At 43.1% G+C, this 19,663-nt stretch overlaps 1 protein-coding gene across 4 annotated transcripts in view; it reads right to left on the bottom strand.

The window, feature by feature from the left end:
* Positions 1-19,663, bottom strand: part of vps13c (vacuolar protein sorting 13 homolog C) — a 134,789-nt gene that overhangs the window by 85,028 nt on the left and 30,098 nt on the right. For all 4 annotated transcript variants that reach the window (XM_028585658.1, XM_028585684.1, XM_028585674.1 and 1 more), the window contains 14 exons: positions 17,996-18,132; positions 17,577-17,700; positions 17,339-17,456; positions 17,118-17,250; positions 14,601-14,676; positions 13,395-13,495; positions 12,605-12,758; positions 11,380-11,453; positions 10,863-10,922; positions 10,307-10,457; positions 10,114-10,230; positions 9,479-9,582; positions 4,383-4,550; positions 638-942 (listed from right to left, as the gene is read on the bottom strand). In XM_028585658.1, the coding sequence (XP_028441459.1) occupies positions 638-942; positions 4,383-4,550; positions 9,479-9,582; positions 10,114-10,230; positions 10,307-10,457; positions 10,863-10,922; positions 11,380-11,453; positions 12,605-12,758; positions 13,395-13,495; positions 14,601-14,676; positions 17,118-17,250; positions 17,339-17,456; positions 17,577-17,700; positions 17,996-18,132 (1,822 nt within the window). The remainder of the gene's footprint in view (positions 1-637; positions 943-4,382; positions 4,551-9,478; positions 9,583-10,113; positions 10,231-10,306; positions 10,458-10,862; positions 10,923-11,379; positions 11,454-12,604; positions 12,759-13,394; positions 13,496-14,600; positions 14,677-17,117; positions 17,251-17,338; positions 17,457-17,576; positions 17,701-17,995; positions 18,133-19,663) is intronic.

The following is a 19,663-nucleotide window of genomic DNA, read 5'->3' as shown; positions in this document are numbered from 1 at the left end:
TTGTTAAATGTGAATATGTTCTAGTGTCTTCACTCCTCTGGGACAGGACACTGAAGATCTTTGAGTTGTGGACATAACAAAACATTTGAGGACGTCATCTTGGGCGTTTGGGAAACTCTGATCTACATATTTCTGTGTTTTTTGGGTTTATCAGTAGATGCAGCGTTTCAAGGTTCACCAGAGTTGAGCGCAACAAACAAACATTGAGTTTGGAGTGAATCCTGCTTGTTTGTCTTGTGGTTTGGATTTTCTGCCGTCAGATCTCAGGAATGATTTCTAAAATAACCACAAAACCCTTTCAGAACATCACTACTTTTTAAAGGTGACATAATGATGTATTTTCTGTCATATCTATAATGTTATAAGGTCGTATTTTCATGTTAAACGTCAAATAATGAGGTCAACGTATTTCAGAGACAGAAAAGCTTGAACGTTCAGATTTCCAATTGTTCTGAACTCTCTCGGCTCCTGGTCACGTCACACAGAGCTACGTCACATCAGGTAACACAGAGTCATCCTCTACTGTACACGGACCGGTCATGCTAACTGCTGATTGGCTAGTATTTGGTTCAGAAACCTTCATTGGTGTACTGTATATACGTGCGTGGCAGTCAGGATTATTCAGAGGTGTGGATACCTGGAGAGTTTGAGCTGAGTCAGCTTGACGTCCATCTTGTCCACCACGGCGGGCAAAGAGAAGCCTTCAGCCGGCAGCAGAGAGAAGCTGTTCCCAACTGTGATCAGACCCAGGTCCATCACAAGTGCATTCTGGGAGCGGGAGGACTGGGGGATGATGATGAGCGGAGCTTTCAGCCTGATGTCCATCGAGAGACGGAAACTCTTCTGGGCGAAACCACGCACGCTGGACGCCGCCTTCTCGGCCGCCTGAGCCGTCGCCGCGCTCAGAGCTTCTTTAGCCGTCTGGAAGTTATCAACGAACATCTGGAGGGATAAATCTAGAGTTAGGTTAGGGTTAGAGACACGCGGCGAAGGCTGGGAAAGAAACACCATGAAGGAGCCGATGGGAGGCGTTCACTGCCACGCCGTCATTTCTGTTTCAGAAACTCCAGATGAAGAATATGAAGCTCCGACTAACTCTAATAACACAATCAAACAACTGAATCACAAAAATGTTTCTGCTTCTACATATCAGCTGGGTTTTTAGAAACTGTATAGTGGGGCAGATAAGGGGGAAAGGTGGATACAAGCACCAAATTTGGTGTGGTTATCCCTCTGGGGCCAATAGTTTGAAAAATAACGTTAACCACTTCATTTTCCAAGATGGCCGCCATTTCCAGGATTTGAAAACATGTATCTTGCCACATAATTTTACTCATGGGATTTGAATCCTATTTGATTGACTATGAGGATGTCACATACATATCTATGTTGTGTTTTGAGAGTCGTTTTGTGGTATTTAGAGTAAATAATGTGAAAAACACGTGACATAATTCCAAGAAAAAAAATTTCCCTAAAAATTGGCACTTATCTGCTCCACTAGTAAAGACGGAGAACATCTTCTGAAAATAAACAGAAGATGTTTATGAATCAATAATTGTAGGAATAATAATATTCCTGAACGGCTTTTCGTTCAAAAGTTCATTTCATCCTTTTTGTTGTTGCAGTTTCTGAAACAAAGATGAAGTTCATTTTGAAAGAGGAAGTGATGTTACACAGGCAGAGGTCATGTGACTGTGGGGGGGGCAGTGATTATGGCCATGAGCAGCAAAGCACTGATGGAGGAAGTGAGCTCTGATTACTGGGTTTGTGCTCAGATGGAGAGACTTTAAACTTTTCAGGTTTTCGTTGCTGTTTTTCAGACCAGTGCTGTAGACTCAAAATTTATCTTTTACTTATTTATTTATAAAGACAACGCACATTAAATATCACTGAGTTTAAGGTGGACTGAAGCTGAGTTTAAGTGGACTGAAGCTGAGTTTAAGGTGGACTGAAGCTGAGTGAAGCTAAAGCGGGACGTGAGGGGCAGTAGAGAGATGCATGCTGGGAGCTGTACCTCATCAGCAGACTGAAAGCTAAAAGAAGCCTGAAAGAACAGAAGACATCAAAGACAAGACGACAAACATGAGACACAAGAAACTGTAAATAGAGAAGCATGCAACAGGAAACACAACAAACTACAGAGCCAGGGCTAACCCTGACCCAGGGCTGTGCATCAACACTGGGTTGCTTTTCAGTGCACAGAAAATAGAGAGCTAGATGACTGTGTGGTGATAATCACTGAATTTGACAAAAAGCGTACTGGCTTCTCATCACTTACTTTACCTTTGAACTGTGTATTTTAGGGGTGTCACGGTTCGATTTAAACTTTTCTTTTCAGCAGGGACGGCAATAGCAACACCACAAAAAGAGCCACTAGCAGAAGGGAAGTTTGAAACAACAGTTTGAGTTGCTTAGAGTTTAACTAGGTGCAATTGATGGCTCCATTAGTTCAACAAGGTGCACCTGAATGCATAATGGAGTTCCGTCGGATGCAATATGCTTTACCTTCGTTGTTTGTTTTCACTCACTCACAGGAAGGCAAAATGTTGCCAGACAGTAACTTCAGGGAAGTTCTGTTGTTTGACCATCATGTTCAACTCCAGCAGTGGTTTTCTGGACAAAAGCCTCTGCAGGCTGACGCTAAGCTAACGCATGCTACCAGCCATCAGAAATGGGGAGTCTCAAGTCGCGTTTAAGTTGCACACTGACTAGTCTATATCCACGGCGTTCCACTTCCGCGATTGTTCCGTTGCCACCGGGAATTCCGCCAGATATCCCCCCCTTCTTCTGTCTTTGTGTCGGGGTTCTAACCTCCGGTGGATTTCTGAGGACTATGGTTAACTGCTCCTCAGATCTCTGCAGGGTAAATCCAGACAGCTAGCTAGACTATCTGTCCAATCAGAGTTTTCTGTTGCACGACAAACTACTTTTGAACTTACACATGTTCCACCAAAACCAGTTCCTTCCTGAGACTATTTAGCAGAGGCACCGTGGCTCTGTCCGGAGCTTAGCCCCACCCACGATGATTGTGATTGGTTTAAAGAAATGCCAATAAACCAGAGCACGTTTTGCTCCTATCAAGGAATGCTGTGAGGACTCGCTAGACTACAGACACAGTGACTTCAGACTTGACTTGAGACTCGAGATGCGGGACTCATGAACAATCTTTATTTATTGGAGCTGAATGTTATTCCCCTCCATGCGTAACCTATAACCTTCCTAAGTAAGAGAGGACTATAGACATGATGACGCTCAGACAGCTGCTGTGCAGTTCATCAGAAGCTTTGGCTTAAAAAAACATCAGACAACAAGAACCATACGAAAGCTGCTGAACATGTGGACTCTAGCTCAGAGACCAGTGAGCTGCCAGCAGTAAGCTACAATAGCTGTCTGTTGTTGTTTTCTTCGGTAAGCAATGTAGGCGATAGTTGAAATCAAAAGCTCATTTCAATCGATTTTTTGATTAAAAATCTAAATCGTGACAGCCCTAATACATATATACTGTATATATAGTACAGGCCAAAAGTTTGGACACACCTTCTCATTCAATGTGTTTCCTTTTTATTTTCATGACTATTTACATTGTAGATTCTCACTGAAGGCATCAAAACTATGAATGAACACATATGGAATTATGTACTTAACAAAAAAGTGTGAAAAAGCTGAAAACATGTCTTATATTTTAGATTCTTCAAAGTAGCCACCCTTTGCTTTTTTACTAATAAGGGAAAAACTTCCACTAATGAACCCTGACAAAGCACACCTGTGAAGGTAAAACCATTTCAGGTGACTACCTCATGAAGCTCATTGAGAGAACACCAAGGGTTTGCAGAGTTATCAAAAAAAGCAAAGGGTGGCTACTTTGAAGAATCTAAAATATAAGACATGTTTTCAGTTATTTCACACTTTTTTGTTAAGTACATAATTCCATATGTGTTCATTCATAGTTTTGATGCCTTCAGTGAGAATCTACAATGTAAATAGTCATGAAAATAAAGAAACACATTGAATGAGAGGTGTGTCCAAACTTTTGGCCTTACTGTATATGTATATAAAGTATATATATGTATATAAAGTATAAATATGTATATAAAGTAAAGATATGTATATAAAGTATATACGGTACGTGTCAAAGGGTGGATATATAAGTGCATATATCCCTGTGTGATATCTGACCAGTAGTGATGGTCAAATGAAGCTTCGCGAACCAGTGTCTTTACTTTCTGAGCTCACTAGATGGCGCTCTCTGTTCAAAGAAAAAGGTTAAAGGAATGGCAATTCAGTGGGTTTTCAAACCCTTTGTTGAACAGACAGCGCCATCTAGTGAGCTCAGAAAGTAAAGACACTGGTTTGCGAAGCTTCATTTCACCATCACTACTGACCAGCAGTGACATGAGGAACTTGTGCAGGTAGACGATCTGGATGCATCCCAGACGCAGCGTCAGCTTCCCGTCCGTCCTGGATGTGTCACTGTAACCGTCGCCCAGCGTCGCCCCCGGAAACAACGAAAGTTTGAAGCTGAACACCTCCTCGCCCACGATGGACACCGCCTGCAGCGAGGAAGAATAAAACAAGAGCTAGCAAAGTCTCCGTACGAAAGAAACAACAGAGACACAAGTTCTGAATCACTAGAATAACTGTATTCACCCAGTTTAAAACCAGAACCAGAACTAACAGAGAATGAAGACCTTTCTGTTGACGGTTCTGGAGACTAACAGAATAAAGACCTTTCTGTAGATGGTTCTGGAGACTAACAGAGAGAGAAGACCTTTCTGTAGACCTTTCTGTAGGCGGTTCTGGAGACGGTTCTGGAGACTAACAGAATATAGACCTTTCTGTAGATGGTTCTGGAGACTAACAGAATAAAGACCTTTCTGTAGATGGTTCTGGAGACTAACAGAATATAGACCTTTCTGTAGATGGTTCTGGAGACTAACAGAATAAAGACCTTTCTGTAGATGGTTCTGGAGACTAACAGAATAAAGACCTTTCTGTAGATGGTTCTGGAGACTAACAGAGAGAGAAGACCTTTCTGTAGATGGTTCTGGAGACTAACAGAATAAAGACCTTTCTGTAGACGGTTCTGGAGACTAACAGAATATAGACCTTTCTGTAGATGGTTCTGGAGACTAACAGAGAGAGAAGACCTTTCTGTAGACGGTTCTGGAGACTAACAGAATATAGACCTTTCTGTAGATGGTTCTGGAGACTAACAGAATATAGACCTTTCTGTAGACGGTTCTGGAGACTAACAGAATAAAGACCTTTCTGTTGACGGTTCTGGAGACTAACAGAATAAAGACCTTTCTGTAGACGGTTCTGGAGACTAACAGAATAAAGACCTTTCTGTTGACGGTTCTGGAGACTAACAGAATAAAGACCTTTCTGTAGATGGTTCTGGAGACTAACAGAATATAGACCTTTCTGTAGATGGTTCTGGAGACTAACAGAATGAAGACCTTTCTGTAGATGGTTCTGGAGACTAACAGAATGAAGACCTTTCTGTAGACGGTTCTGGAGACTAACAGAATGAAGACCTTTCTGTAGATGGTTCTGGAGACTAACAGAATAAAGACCTTTCTGTAGACGGTTCTGGAGACTAACAGAATGAAGACCTTTCTGTAGACGGTTCTGGAGACTAACAGAATATAGACCTTTCTGTAGATGGTTCTGGAGACTAACAGAATATAGACCTTTCTGTAGATGGTTCTGGAGACTAACAGAATATAGACCTTTCTGTAGATGGTTCTGGAGACTAACAGAATATAGACCTTTCTGTAGACGGTTCTGGAGACTAACAGAATGAAGACCTTTCTGTAGATGGTTCTGGAGACTAACAGAATAAAGACCTTTCTGTAGACGGTTCTGGAGACTAACAGAATGAAGACCTTTCTGTAGATGGTTCTGGAGACTAACAGAATATAGACCTTTCTGTAGATGGTTCTGGAGACTAACAGAATGAAGACCTTTCTGTAGATGGTTCTGGAGACTAACAGAATAAAGACCTTTCTGTAGATGGTTCTGGAGACTAACAGAATGAAGACCTTTCTGTAGATGGTTCTGGAGACTAACAGAATAAAGACCTTTCTGTAGATGGTTCTGGAGACTAACAGAATGAAGACCTTTCTGTAGATGGTTCTGGAGACTAACAGAATATAGACCTTTCTGTAGATGGTTCTGGAGACTAACAGAATGAAGACCTTTCTGTAGATGGTTCTGGAGACTAACAGAATAAAGACCTTTCTGTAGATGGTTCTGGAGACTAACAGAATATAGACCTTTCTGTAGATGGTTCTGGAGACTAACAGAATATAGACCTTTCTGTAGATGGTTCTGGAGACTAACAGAATATAGACCTTTCTGTAGATGGTTCTGGAGACTAACAGAATGAAGACCTTTCTGTAGACGGTTCTGGAGACTAACAGAATATAGACCTTTCTGTAGATGGTTCTGGAGACTAACAGAATAAAGACCTTTCTGTAGATGGTTCTGGAGACTAACAGAATATAGACCTTTCTGTAGATGGTTCTGGAGACTAACAGAATAAAGACCTTTCTGTAGATGGTTCTGGAGACTAACAGAATATAGACCTTTCTGTAGATGGTTCTGGAGACTAACAGAATGAAGACCTTTCTGTAGATGGTTCTGGAGACTAACAGAATATAGACCTTTCTGTAGATGGTTCTGGAGACTAACAGAATATAGACCTTTCTGTAGATGGTTCTGGAGACTAACAGAATATAGACCTTTCTGTAGATGGTTCTGGAGACTAACAGAATGAAGACCTTTCTGTAGATGGTTCTGGAGACTAACAGAATAAAGACCTTTCTGTAGATGGTTCTGGAGACTAACAGAATGAAGACCTTTCTGTAGATGGTTCTGGAGACTAACAGAATAAAGACCTTTCTGTAGATGGTTCTGGAGACTAACAGAATAAAGACCTTTCTGTAGATGGTTCTGGAGACTAACAGAATAAAGACCTTTCTGTAGATGGTTCTGGAGACTAACAGAATAAAGACCTTTCTGTAGATGGTTCTGGAGACTAACAGAATGAAGACCTTTCTGTAGATGGTTCTGGAGACTAACAGAATGAAGACCTTTCTGTAGATGGTTCTGGAGACTAACAGAATATAGACCTTTCTGTAGATGGTTCTGGAGACTAACAGAATAAAGACCTTTCTGTAGATGGTTCTGGAGACTAACAGAATAAAGACCTTTCTGTAGATGGTTCTGGAGACTAACAGAATAAAGACCTTTCTGTAGATGGTTCTGGAGACTAACAGAATATAGACCTTTCTGTAGATGGTTCTGGAGACTAACAGAATAAAGACCTTTCTGTAGATGGTTCTGGAGACTAACAGAATAAAGACCTTTCTGTAGATGGTTCTGGAGACTAACAGAATAAAGACCTTTCTGTAGATGGTTCTGGAGACTAACAGAATAAAGACCTTTCTGTAGATGGTTCTGGAGACTAACAGAATAAAGACCTTTCTGTAGATGGTTCTGGAGACTAACAGAATATAGACCTTTCTGTAGATGGTTCTGGAGACTAACAGAATATAGACCTTTCTGTAGATGGTTCTGGAGACTAACAGAATAAAGACCTTTCTGTAGATGGTTCTGGAGACTAACAGAATATAGACCTTTCTGTAGATGGTTCTGGAGACTAACAGAATGAAGACCTTTCTGTAGACGGTTCTGGAGACTAACAGAATGAAGACCTTTCTGTAGATGGTTCTGGAGACTAACAGAATGAAGACCTTTCTGTAGATGGTTCTGGAGACTAACAGAATGAAGACCTTTCTGTAGATGGTTCTGGAGACTAACAGAATGAAGACCTTTCTGTAGATGGTTCTGGAGACTAACAGAATGAAGACCTTTCTGTAGACGGTTCTGGAGACTAACAGAATATAGACCTTTCTGTAGATGGTTCTGGAGACTAACAGAGAGAGAAGACCTTTCTGTAGATGGTTCTGGAGACTAACAGAATGAAGACCTTTCTGTAGATGGTTCTGGAGACTAACAGAATAAAGACCTTTCTGTAGACGGTTCTGGAGACTAACAGAATAAAGACCTTTCTGTAGATGGTTCTGGAGACTAACAGAATGAAGACCTTTCTGTAGATGGTTCTGGAGACTAACAGAATGAAGACCTTTCTGTAGACGGTTCTGGAGACTAACAGAGAGAGAAGACCTTTCTGTAGACGGTTCTGGAGACTAACAGAATGAAGACCTTTCTGTAGACGGTTCTGGAGACTAACAGAATATAGACCTTTCTGTAGATGGTTCTGGAGACTAACAGAGAGAGAAGACCTTTCTGTAGATGGTTCTGGAGACTAACAGAATGAAGACCTTTCTGTAGACGGTTCTGAGACTAACAGAATATAGACCTTTCTGTAGACGGTTCTGGAGACTAACAGAATATAGACCTTTCTGTAGATGGTTCTGGAGACTAACAGAGAGAGAAGACCTTTCTGTAGACGGTTCTGGAGACTAACAGAATAAAGACCTTTCTGTAGACGGTTCTGGAGACTAACAGAATATAGACCTTTCTGTAGATGGTTCTGGAGACTAACAGAATAAAGACCTTTCTGTAGATGGTTCTGGAGACTAACAGAATAAAGACCTTTCTGTTGACGGTTCTGGAGACTAACAGAATAAAGACCTTTCTGTAGATGGTTCTGGAGACTAACAGAATAAAGACCTTTCTGTAGATGGTTCTGGAGACTAACAGAATAAAGACCTTTCTGTAGATGGTTCTGGAGACTAACAGAATGAAGACCTTTCTGTAGACGGTTCTGGAGACTAACAGAATGAAGACCTTTCTGTAGATGGTTCTGGAGACTAACAGAATAAAGACCTTTCTGTTGACGGTTCTGGAGACTAACAGAATGAAGACCTTTCTGTAGATGGTTCTGGAGACTAACAGAATGAAGACCTTTCTGTAGATGGTTCTGGAGACTAACAGAATGAAGACCTTTCTGTAGATGGTTCTGGAGACTAACAGAATGAAGACCTTTCTGTAGATGGTTCTGGAGACTAACAGAATATAGACCTTTCTGTAGATGGTTCTGGAGACTAACAGAATATAGACCTTTCTGTAGACGGTTCTGGGGACTAAAGGTCCGGACACATAGAGCCGATAATCGTCCGTCTGACAGCGAGGTCGGTGACTCGAGTCTGTTCGGTGTGTTCCGTGCCATCGTACGCCTGAGGGGCTGTCGGCCTTCATTTGGGCTGATTTGACATGTATAATTTACTGGAATTCTTGGGTCTTTGTAAATTACAGAGTGTGGTCTAGACCTATTCTGTAATCTGTAAAGTGTCCTGAGATAACTCTTGTTATGAATTGATACTATAAATAAAATGTTATTGAATTGAATTAATCGGCGGGGCGGGCACTGCCGGCAGTCTGACTCTATGGCCTGCCAGGTTAAATAAAGGTATATAAAATATAAAAAAAATAATATAAAAAATACCTTTCTGTGGATGGTTTTGGGGTGGACATCTGTGACCACGATGTCTCGGAGGCGAGCGAACACCTCCGTCTCCTTGGCCTGCACCAACACTGACGCATCAATCCCTGCAGGAGTCACACCAGGTTCAGTTGGTAAGCCAAGGCCATTTATTTATAGAGCAACATTTAGACCCAAAGGCAATTCAAAGTGCTTTAAGCATAAACAAACACAGCAAATTAACAGAAAATACATTTTAAAGAACAAAACGCGGGTAGATTTAATAGACTTTAAATGAGCCCCACAGATTTAAAAGAACAAAGTGGTTAGAGAATCTGTATCCTAAGATGGAGAAGGCTTGTCTAAAGTCTAGTATAAAGTGTTTAAAAAAGAGATTAAAGGAGCCCCTGGACAGGACAAGGGGTTGGCCATGAGGAGTGAGATTGGTTAGGTTAGGGTAGGAATACCAGAGTAAGCCAATCCGAGGCAGAGTAGGGCGGTACATGCTTTGGCCTTCATGGGAAACGTTACGTGATAGTGTTGGATTGTTAGATGCAGTTGGATCAGATCTCAAGAGTTCTGGGAGTTTGTTCCAGATCTGCGGGGCTCAGAAACTGAAAGCTGCTCCTTTAGGTTAGTATGAAAACCTGTTTTTGTACCTTGGACTCTGATGTCGGCGATGCTGCAGCAGTCGTCAGAAACCTCCACATGGAAACAGCCCAACACGGCGAACATCTTGAAGCTGAACACGCCGCCATCTTTGGCTCCTTTAGACACTGCAGAGAGAGACAAACAGACACTGTCAGACACTGAACATCAGAGACACTGGTGAGCAGACTCACCTGGACTCACCTGTCCGGCCTGGCCCTGCCTTCTCCACCTGTCGTCTGCTGTCTCGGTCGCTGGCGGCGGCAAGCTGTGGCGGCACGGCGCCGCTCAGGTAGCTGATGGTCGACAGCAGAGCTTTGGTGTGAAGGAGGAAGTCCAGAGAGGAAAACGCCACCTGAAACACACAAATATAACCACGTCACCAGATCCAAACACTGAGGAAGGGCAGTGATCTAATCAATGATTGGATGTGCCAGAACTTTCTGAAATTAAACAAAGACAAAAGGGAGGTAATAGTTATTAACTTGACTGGTTTTTGCCGTAATAAAAGGCATTGGTCCGAACCGTGGTCCAGGGGAAGTGACCCCTGTACTTTTGGTTCAGATCAAACTGAATAGTTTGAAAGTCCGAAAGTCCAGACCAAACGAGGTAGGTTTGTAGGTGGGTTATTTTTTTAAGGGGGGACAAATGTACCTCTTCTAAATATTGGGGAGACATACCACTGCATCCGCCCCATGACTTATGATCATGTCTTTAGGCGCTAAAAGTTATGGAAACTATAGAAATCTCCTCCACCCACCTTCAGAGTTTGCTCCGTGTTGTTGAAGATAGTCTGGAAGCTCGGTCCGCTGGGGTTGGCCTACACACACACACGCACACGCACAATAATAATAGTATTGATATTATTGGACACAGGTAACACTTCTGATCCCAACTGTAAAAACCTTGTGTTATGTCTGTAACAGTCTAACCACTGACAGATCCTTTTGAACTTAACAGCGGGACGGTATTCAAAGAATAAGAAGGAGAAGGGCTGACATGTTGTGATCGTCATGGTGCAGTGCTAACCACGGCAATTTGAAACAAAACTTCCCTTCGATATTTACACACTGTGCAAGTCAGACGCAGTGTACTGCCGGTTAGTGCACTGACGGAAGGGTTTAGGGTTTGGTGTTCTCCTTGATTAAACCTCAGCTTGGACTAACATCTTAACAGTTTCCTGCAGCTCAGAGATACTGATGTTCTCCAACCCAGCCCTGGGTTAGGGTTAGGGTTAACTAACCCAGCCCTGACACAGAGATTCTGGTGTTTCTCACCTTGATAAAGTCCACTTTCAGCAGGTCGGAGCACTGCTGCTCCGAGCAGCTCATCAGGTGCAGATTCTTCCCATCTGAAAAACAAAAACACATTTTAACTATGGCTGTCAAACGATTCATTTTTTTTAATCGCAATTAATCGCGAATTTCTATAGTTAATCGCAGTTAATCGCATGTTTTATCACATGATTAAAATTCTATTATTTTGCATTTCAGAGCTGTTTTTAAGTACATACAGAAAGTTCTTACCAGTGTATCTTGATTGGGAAACAAATGAATGCAAATAAAGTGACTTTAAGATTTGTATTTGTTTATTATTTATTTACTATAAACAAAAGAAAAATGTGTGAATCTGTTATTATTGCACAATTCCTTCAAGTACCTAACTACAAAATTAAAAATCCCTATCCTTACCAGAGTCAATATCGTGTGCAGTAACTCCTAAATAATGTTGATGACTCACTGATGTCCAGTGATCACCGGTTCATGAGACAGCGTTTCCCCGTGGAGTTCAGGCTGGGTGTGGGTGGGGCTGCTGGCCCCCTCGACGAGAATGGGACGGGTCAGAACATGCCAACTGTAGTACTTCTTTAAGACCCGAGTCTTCTACGATGCTGACAGGTCTGCAGTTAGTTGCCCCCCATTTCGCAAGAGCTGTAGTCATTTTTAGGATTTGGTTTCATCAACAGGTCGGCGAGTAGCACTCTCCAAAATAGAGCTTTGCCTGAGCCCACTAGCATCAACCTGAGCCCCGTTAACTGGACTATGCTGAGCTCGTAGCTGGTAGCTCAAGCTTGACGTGCTTTGGTGATATTTTTATTCGGCTTTACACAATGTGCATATGGCTTTTGACTTGGAAAATAAAAAGCTCAGAATTGTGTTGCTGCTGTCTTTCTCCATCATGCCTGCAGCAGTAGGATGTGTTACCAGGAAGTATGGCAGCTTGATGATAAGTAACGGTGCGGCAAAGGGTCAAAATAGTAGCCTGTAATAAATGGCGGCATGCGATTAATGCAATTTAAAAAAATTAACGCGTTATGCTCGGCCCTTAATCGCATCGTGATTAACACATTAATGCTGACTTAATTTTAACACAATAAAACGCAGTTCAACACAAACATCGATTGCTTGTCCAGTCCACTAGATGGTGCAGTAGTGGAGTCTGACTCGGGGCCAGCCAACATTGTTTATGATATAAAGATGTTAAAAGATGTGTTCATGTTACCTGGGACGTCGCAGTAGTCGAGCGTGACTCTGCGCAGGTACGCGGCGACGCTCAGGTCGAAGCTCCGCCTCTTCCCTTCAGCTCCCAGCTGACAGACGCTGAGAGACAGAACCGTCTTCTCCAGGTCCGCCTGCCGGGTCAGCTCCAGCAGCACCTGAACACACCACAGTCACTATTAACAGCACCTGAACACACCACAGTCACCAGCAGCACCTGAACACACCACAGTCACTAGTAGCACCTGTATCAAGGTAAATATGGTGCAAAATGTGACAGCTTGCAGAACAAAAAATTTGAACTTATATGTTAAAATGTACACATTTGTAAAAATCATTCACACATGTTATCTGAATTCATATAAAGATGAGAGCTTGAAGAAATCTGAACTTAAGTCAATTGAAATACACCACGCTCTGAATGTGAAGTCACAGAAAACATATTGTCCGTGGCCTACGTAACAGCTGTTTGATGCTTCCTGCGTTCAGCGTGGTTTCACTGACTTCTCTCCTGTAGCCAATCATTGCAATTGGTACAAAATCTCGGCGGTGCGTGTCTGTCTGTCTGTCTGTCTGTCTGTCTGTCTGTCTGTCTGTCTGTCTGTCTGTCTGTCTGTCTGTTGTGCGCGTGCGTGCGTGCATGCGTGTGTGCATGCGTGTGTGTCTCCTCTGTTCTTTCTGACCACAGTGGGAAATCTTTAGCAGGAAAAGTCAGAAAACCATTGAAAAAAACAAACGTAACGTAAAGCTTGAGGCTGTAACAAAGCTGACTGGTCACATGACCACTAACCAACCTCTTTGACCTCCAACTTGAAGTGAAGGTCGGTGAGTTCCTCGAGCGCCGAGCGCTGCTGATCCTCATCTGGAGACTTCTCACTGACGTCTTCTTCTGAATCTGAGACACAAAGGTGATCACGATCAGAATAATGTACAGTTATCAACTCTTCTGTTAAACTGTTAGGGAACAACAGGTAAACTAGTGTGATATCAGTTTGTTAAATGTGAATATGTTGTAGTTTCTTCTCTCCTCTGGGACCGGACACTGAAAATCGTTGAGTTGTTGGACGCAGAAATGATCCAGAAATGATCCAGAAATGATCCAGAAATGATCCAGAAATGACCCAGAAATGATAAAGAAATGAATGTTTGAAAAGTTATAATGTGAGGAACATTCTGGGATTTTCTGGTAAAATGTTATTTGGTGCAAATGGAATAGAAAGAAAAGCTCTTTATTAATATTAATAATTCATTATATCTCTTACAGACAGCTTTCATGTTTTCTCTCATCCATTCATCCAGAACAAAATCCACACATTTAATGATTATTTTAGTTGTTTAATAGTTATAAACATATGGACTGATAATTTAAACTTGTTTAACAGCCAAGCAGCGGGCGGCTAACCTGACTCCGCCAGATGGATTGCTTCGCATTTGCTCGGCATATCCATCTGGGAACTTTCCGTTGGAGAACTTTTGGGAAGGGGCGGAATACTGGTTAGCTGATTGGATGAACCATCTGTCTATCACCTATGTTGGTGATAGACGGGCCAAATCAACCAATCAGATCCACGAAGCGTATGAAAATACAACCACAAGCCAGCCCCTGCTGCTGCAGGCAAAGCATAGCTCGTTAGCTCAGCATGCAAGCAACATGTCGGTAAAGGATATTTGCCGTTTGTGTAACGAGAATTTAGGAATAAAAGGCACCATTTCAGGTTCCCGGACCATATTCCAAAAGAAGGATCCAAGAGAAAAAAAGCATTAGCGAGCGGCTAACAGAATTAGGGCTACCGCTGGCTGATAATACTGGTTAGCTGATTGGATAAACCATCTGTCTATCACCACCTAACCCGCCTCAAAACCAACTCTGATTGGCCCGGTCGTTTGGCTAACGGCTCCAAATTTTCTCTGCCTCAAGATGCCAGACTGATCTGCGAGTGGAAAACTGGAGCTCGCCAGATCAGGACGCTCTCACGAGGCTAGCGGGCGGCAGCACTGACCTGTTTCCATGGTGTCAAGGAAGGGGGCGGGGCTAAGGCTGAGGGGGCGCAGTCTGGCTCCCGGAAATGATCGCACCTGGAGCAGAAAAAAGCCCAAATATGGTGACATCAGACATCATATAACTCCTCAGACTTCTCTCTAAATATCTCCTCAGACTCCTCCCTAAATATCTCCTCAGACTCCTCTCTAAACATCTCCTCAGACTTCTCCCTAAATATCTTCTTGACTCCTCCCTAAATATCTCCTCAGACTCCTCCCTAAACATCTCCTCAGACTCCTCCCTAAACATCTCCTCAGACTCCTCCCTAAACATCTCCTCAGACTCCTCCCTAAACATCTCTTCAGTACCTCCCTATACATCTCCTCAGACTCCTCCCTAAATATCTCCTCAGACTCCTCTCTAAACATCTATCTCCTCAGACTCCTCTCTAAACATCTCATCAGACTCCTCTCTAAACATCTCCTCATAGTCCTCTCTAAACATCTCCTCAGACTCCTCTCTAAACATCTCCTCAGACTCCTCCCTAAATATCTCCTCAGACTTCTCTCATCAGACTCCTCTCTAAACATCTCCTCATAGTCCTCTCTAAACATCTCCTCAGACTCCTCTCTAAACATCTCCTCAGACTCCTCCCTAAATATCTCCTCAGACTCCTCTCTAAACATCTCCTCAGACTCCTCTCTAAACATCTCCTCAGACTCCTCTCTAAACATCCATCTCCTCAAACTCCTCTCTAAACATCTCCTCAGACTCCTCTCTAAACATCTATCTCCTCAGACTCCTCCCTAAATATCTCCTCAGACTCCTCTCTAAACATCTCCTCAGACTCCTCTCTAAACATCTCCTCAGACTCCTCTCTAAACATCCATCTCCTCAAACTCCTCTCTAAACATCTCCGCAGACTCCTAAACATCTCCTCAGACTCCTCTCTAAAAATCTCCTCAGACTCCTCTCTAAACATCTATCTCCTCGGACTCCTCCCTAAATATCTCCTCAGACTCTTCTCTAAACATCTCCTCAGACTCCTAAACATCTCCTCGGACTCCTCTCTAAATATCTCCTCAGGCTCCTCCCTAAATATCTCCTCAGACTCCTCTCTAAACATCTCCTCATAGTCCTCTCTAAACATCTCGTCATACTCCTCTCTAAACATCTCCTCAGACTCCTCTCTAAACATCTCCTCAGACTCCTCTCTAAACATCTATCTCCTCGGACTCCTCAATAAACATCTATCTCCTCAGACTCCTCTCTAAACATTATCTCCTCAGACTCCTCTCTAAACATCTCCTCAGACTCCTCTCTAAACATATATCTCCTCAGACTCCTCTCTAAACATCTCCTCAGACTCCTCTCTAAACATCTCCTCAGACTCCTCTCTAAACATCTCCTCAGACTCCTCTCTAAAAATCTCCTCAGACTCCTCTCTAAACATCTATCTCCTCGGACTCCTCTCTAAACATCTCCTCAGACTCCTCTCTACATATCTCCTCAGACTCCTCCCTAAATATCTCCTCAGTCCTCTCTAAATATCTCCTCTCTAAACATCTCCTCAGACTCCTCTCTAAATATCTCCTCAGACTCCTCTCTAAATATCTCCTCGACTCCTCTCTAAACATCTCCTCAGACTCCTCCCTAAATATCTCCTCAGTCCTCTCTAAACATCTCCTCAGACTCCTCCCTAAACATCTCCTCAGACTCCTCCCTATCTCCTCAGATTCCTCTCTAAACATTTCCTCAGACTCCTCTCTAAACATCTCCTCAGACTCCTCCTATCTCCTCAGACTCCTCCCTAAATATCTCCTCAGACTCCTCTCTAAATATCTCCTTGACTCCTCTCTAAACATCTCCTCAGACTCCTCCCTAAATATCTCCTCAGTCCTCTCTAAATATCTCCTCAGACTCCTCCCTAAATATCTCATCAGTCCTCTCTAAACATCTCCTCAGACTCCTCCCTATCTCCTCAGACTCCTCTCTAAACATCTCCTCAGACTCCTCCCTATCTCCTCAGACTCCTCCCTAAATATCTCCTCAGTCTCCTCTCTAAATATCTCCTCGACTCCTCTCTAAACATCTCCTCAGACTCCTCCCTAAATATCTCCTCAGACTCCTCTCTAAAGATCTCCTCTCTAAATATCTCCTCAGACTCCTCCCTAAATATCTCCTCAGACTCCTCTCTAAAGATCTCCTCTCTAAATATCTCCTCAGACTCCTCTCTAAAGATCTCCTCTCTAAATATCTCCTCAGACTCCTCTCTAAATATCTCCTCTCTAAACATCTCCTCGGACTTCTCCTGAAACTCCCTTAACATTCCCCTTTAATCTTCTAATATGTCGGCTATCACTCGCCCTGTAACTCTGCTAAATGTTTCTAAAACTACACCTTACTCCCCTTAACTCCTCCTAATCTTCCCGTCTCCCTCTTCTTTTCGTCGTTACTCTCCTAAACTCACTGATTGAACTTTAACTTGGAACAAACTGCTCAGAATGACAGTTGCAGTTAGACTGTACCAACTGACCTTCTCTGTGGGGGTGGAGGGGGGGGAGCCCATGTTTGGCAGCGGGATGCTGTCGACCAGATCTAGAACGCTGTGGATCTTCTGGTCCGAGATCTTAATGTAGAGCAGCGGCAGCTCCCCCGACACCTTGAACCTGCAGCCCAGACAGACCAGAGTTCGGACATGTTTTAGATCAGTCAGCACAGGGATGATGGACATGTGTCCCCAGGTGAGAGTCCTACCTGGGCATGCGGGCGTCCTTCTCCACCATACATTTAGCCAGCTGCACGGTGAAGTCCATCGGCTGGAGGATGTGCTGGACGGACGAACCCTGCAGCCGAGCAGACTTCCAGCCCTCACCTGGAATCATTCACCACTCATTTCATCAAACATAGACTTTCAGTGTGTGTGTGTGTGTGTGTGTGTGTGTGTGTGTGTGTGTGTGTGTGTGTGTGTGTGTGTGTGTGTGTGTGTGCGTACCTGATTTGCTGTAGAGCACCTGAACTCGTCGTAGCTCCACGTTATATCTCTCGTAGGCTCGATCCATGATTTCCTCCAGAGAGGAGGAGGGCGAAGACGCACCGCTCTGCTCCACACTATTCAACTACACACACACACACAAACACACTGTTCAACTGGAAACACACACAGTGTTCAACTAGAAACACACACACACACACACACACACAGTTCAACTAGAAACACACAAACACAATGTTCAACACACAAACATCTGTGTATGCAGAGGTTCAGGAGTTTGACCCTTGAGTTTGACCCTTTCACTCGGGATGAAAGAACTTGTATCTGATCAAAGTGAATATGTGATCAGAGTCAGATCTGAGGGGAGGAGAAGGGGAGGAGGAGGTCTGATCTGAAGGCAGGAGAAGGTCTGAACCGACCTGTAAGCTACCAAAGTCCACGATGATGAGGTCCGACGTGTTGCTATAGAAACCAGACTTTGGGATGAGCAGGTAGGACGGCTTCAGATCGATCCTCAGGTCCAAAACCTTCCTGGTCTCAATGATGTGAGACAAACCTAAAGAGCAGGTAATAACCGGTGTTTATTAAACATAGACTGGCCCTACTGGTGGTTATTAATCATATACTGGCCCTACTGGTGGTTATTAATCATAGACTGGTCCTACTGGTGGTTATTAATCATAGACTGGCCCTACTGGTGGTTATTAAACATAGGCCGGCCCTACTGGTGGTTATTAATCATAGACTGGCCCTACTGGTGGTTATTAATCATAGACTGGTCCTACTGGTGGTTATTAATCATATACTGGCCCTACTGGTGGTTATTAATCATATACTGGCCCTACTGGTGGTTATTAATCATAGACTGGCCCTACTGGTGGTTATTAATCATAGACTGGCCCTACTGGTGGTTATTAATCATAGACTGGTCCTACTGGTGGTTATTAATCATAGACTGGCCCTACTGGTGGTTATTAATCATAGACTGGCCCTACTGGTGGTTATTAATCATAGACTGGGCCTACTGGTGGTTATTAATCATAGACTGGTCCTACTGGTGGTTATTAATCATAGACTGGTCCTACTGGTGGTTATTAATCATAGACTGGTCCTACTGGTGGTTATTAATCATAGACTGGCCCTACTGGTGGTTATTAATCATAGACTGGCCCTACTGGTGGTTATTAATCATAGACTGGTCCTACTGGTGGTTATTAATCATAGACTGGTCCTACTGGTGGTTATTAATCATAGACTGGCCCTACTGGTGGTTATTAATCATAGACTGGCCCTACTGGTGGTTATTAATCATAGACTGGTCCTACTGGTGGTTATTAATCATAGACTGGCCCTACTGGTGGTTATTAATCATAGACTGGTCCTACTGGTGGTTATTAATCATAGACTGGCCCTACTGGTGGTTATTAATCATAGACTGGTCCTACTGGTGGTTATTAATCATAGACTGGTCCTACTGGTGGTTATTAATCATAGACTGGTCCTACTGGTGGTTATTAATCATAGACTGGTCCTACTGGTGGTTATTAATCATAGACTGGTCCTACTGGTGGTTATTAATCATAGACTGGCCCTACTGGTGGTTATTAATCATAGACTGGTCCTACTGGTGGTTATTAATCATAGACTGGTCCTACTGGTGGTTATTAATCATAGACTGGCCCTACTGGTGGTTATTAATCATAGACTGGTCCTACTGGTGGTTATTAATCATAGACTGGCCCTACTGGTGGTTATTAATCATAGACTGGCCCTACTGGTGGTTATTAATCATAGACTGGTCCTACTGGTGGTTATTAATCATAGACTGGTCCTACTGGTGGTTATTAATCATAGACTGGTCCTACTGGTGGTTATTAATCATAGACTGGCCTTACTGGGTTCAGGTCCCACCGTACCACCACGTCATGTAAAGGTTGATGAACCCAAAACCTTTTCACAGGGATTTCTCAGAAGCCAGACAGGATTACAAAAGAAAAAACAGAGCTGCGACAGTTTACGGCCCCACTGAAGCGTCTAATGACAACTAACAACAATCGCCATTTTGTTGTGTACCAACCAAATGACCA

Source organism: Perca flavescens, chromosome 1, assembly GCF_004354835.1.
Source record: "Perca flavescens isolate YP-PL-M2 chromosome 1, PFLA_1.0, whole genome shotgun sequence".
NCBI classification, from domain to species: domain Eukaryota; kingdom Metazoa; phylum Chordata; class Actinopteri; order Perciformes; family Percidae; genus Perca; species Perca flavescens.
The sequence above is the reverse complement of the archived record's forward strand: the minus strand, read 5'-3'. Positions and strand labels throughout refer to the sequence as shown.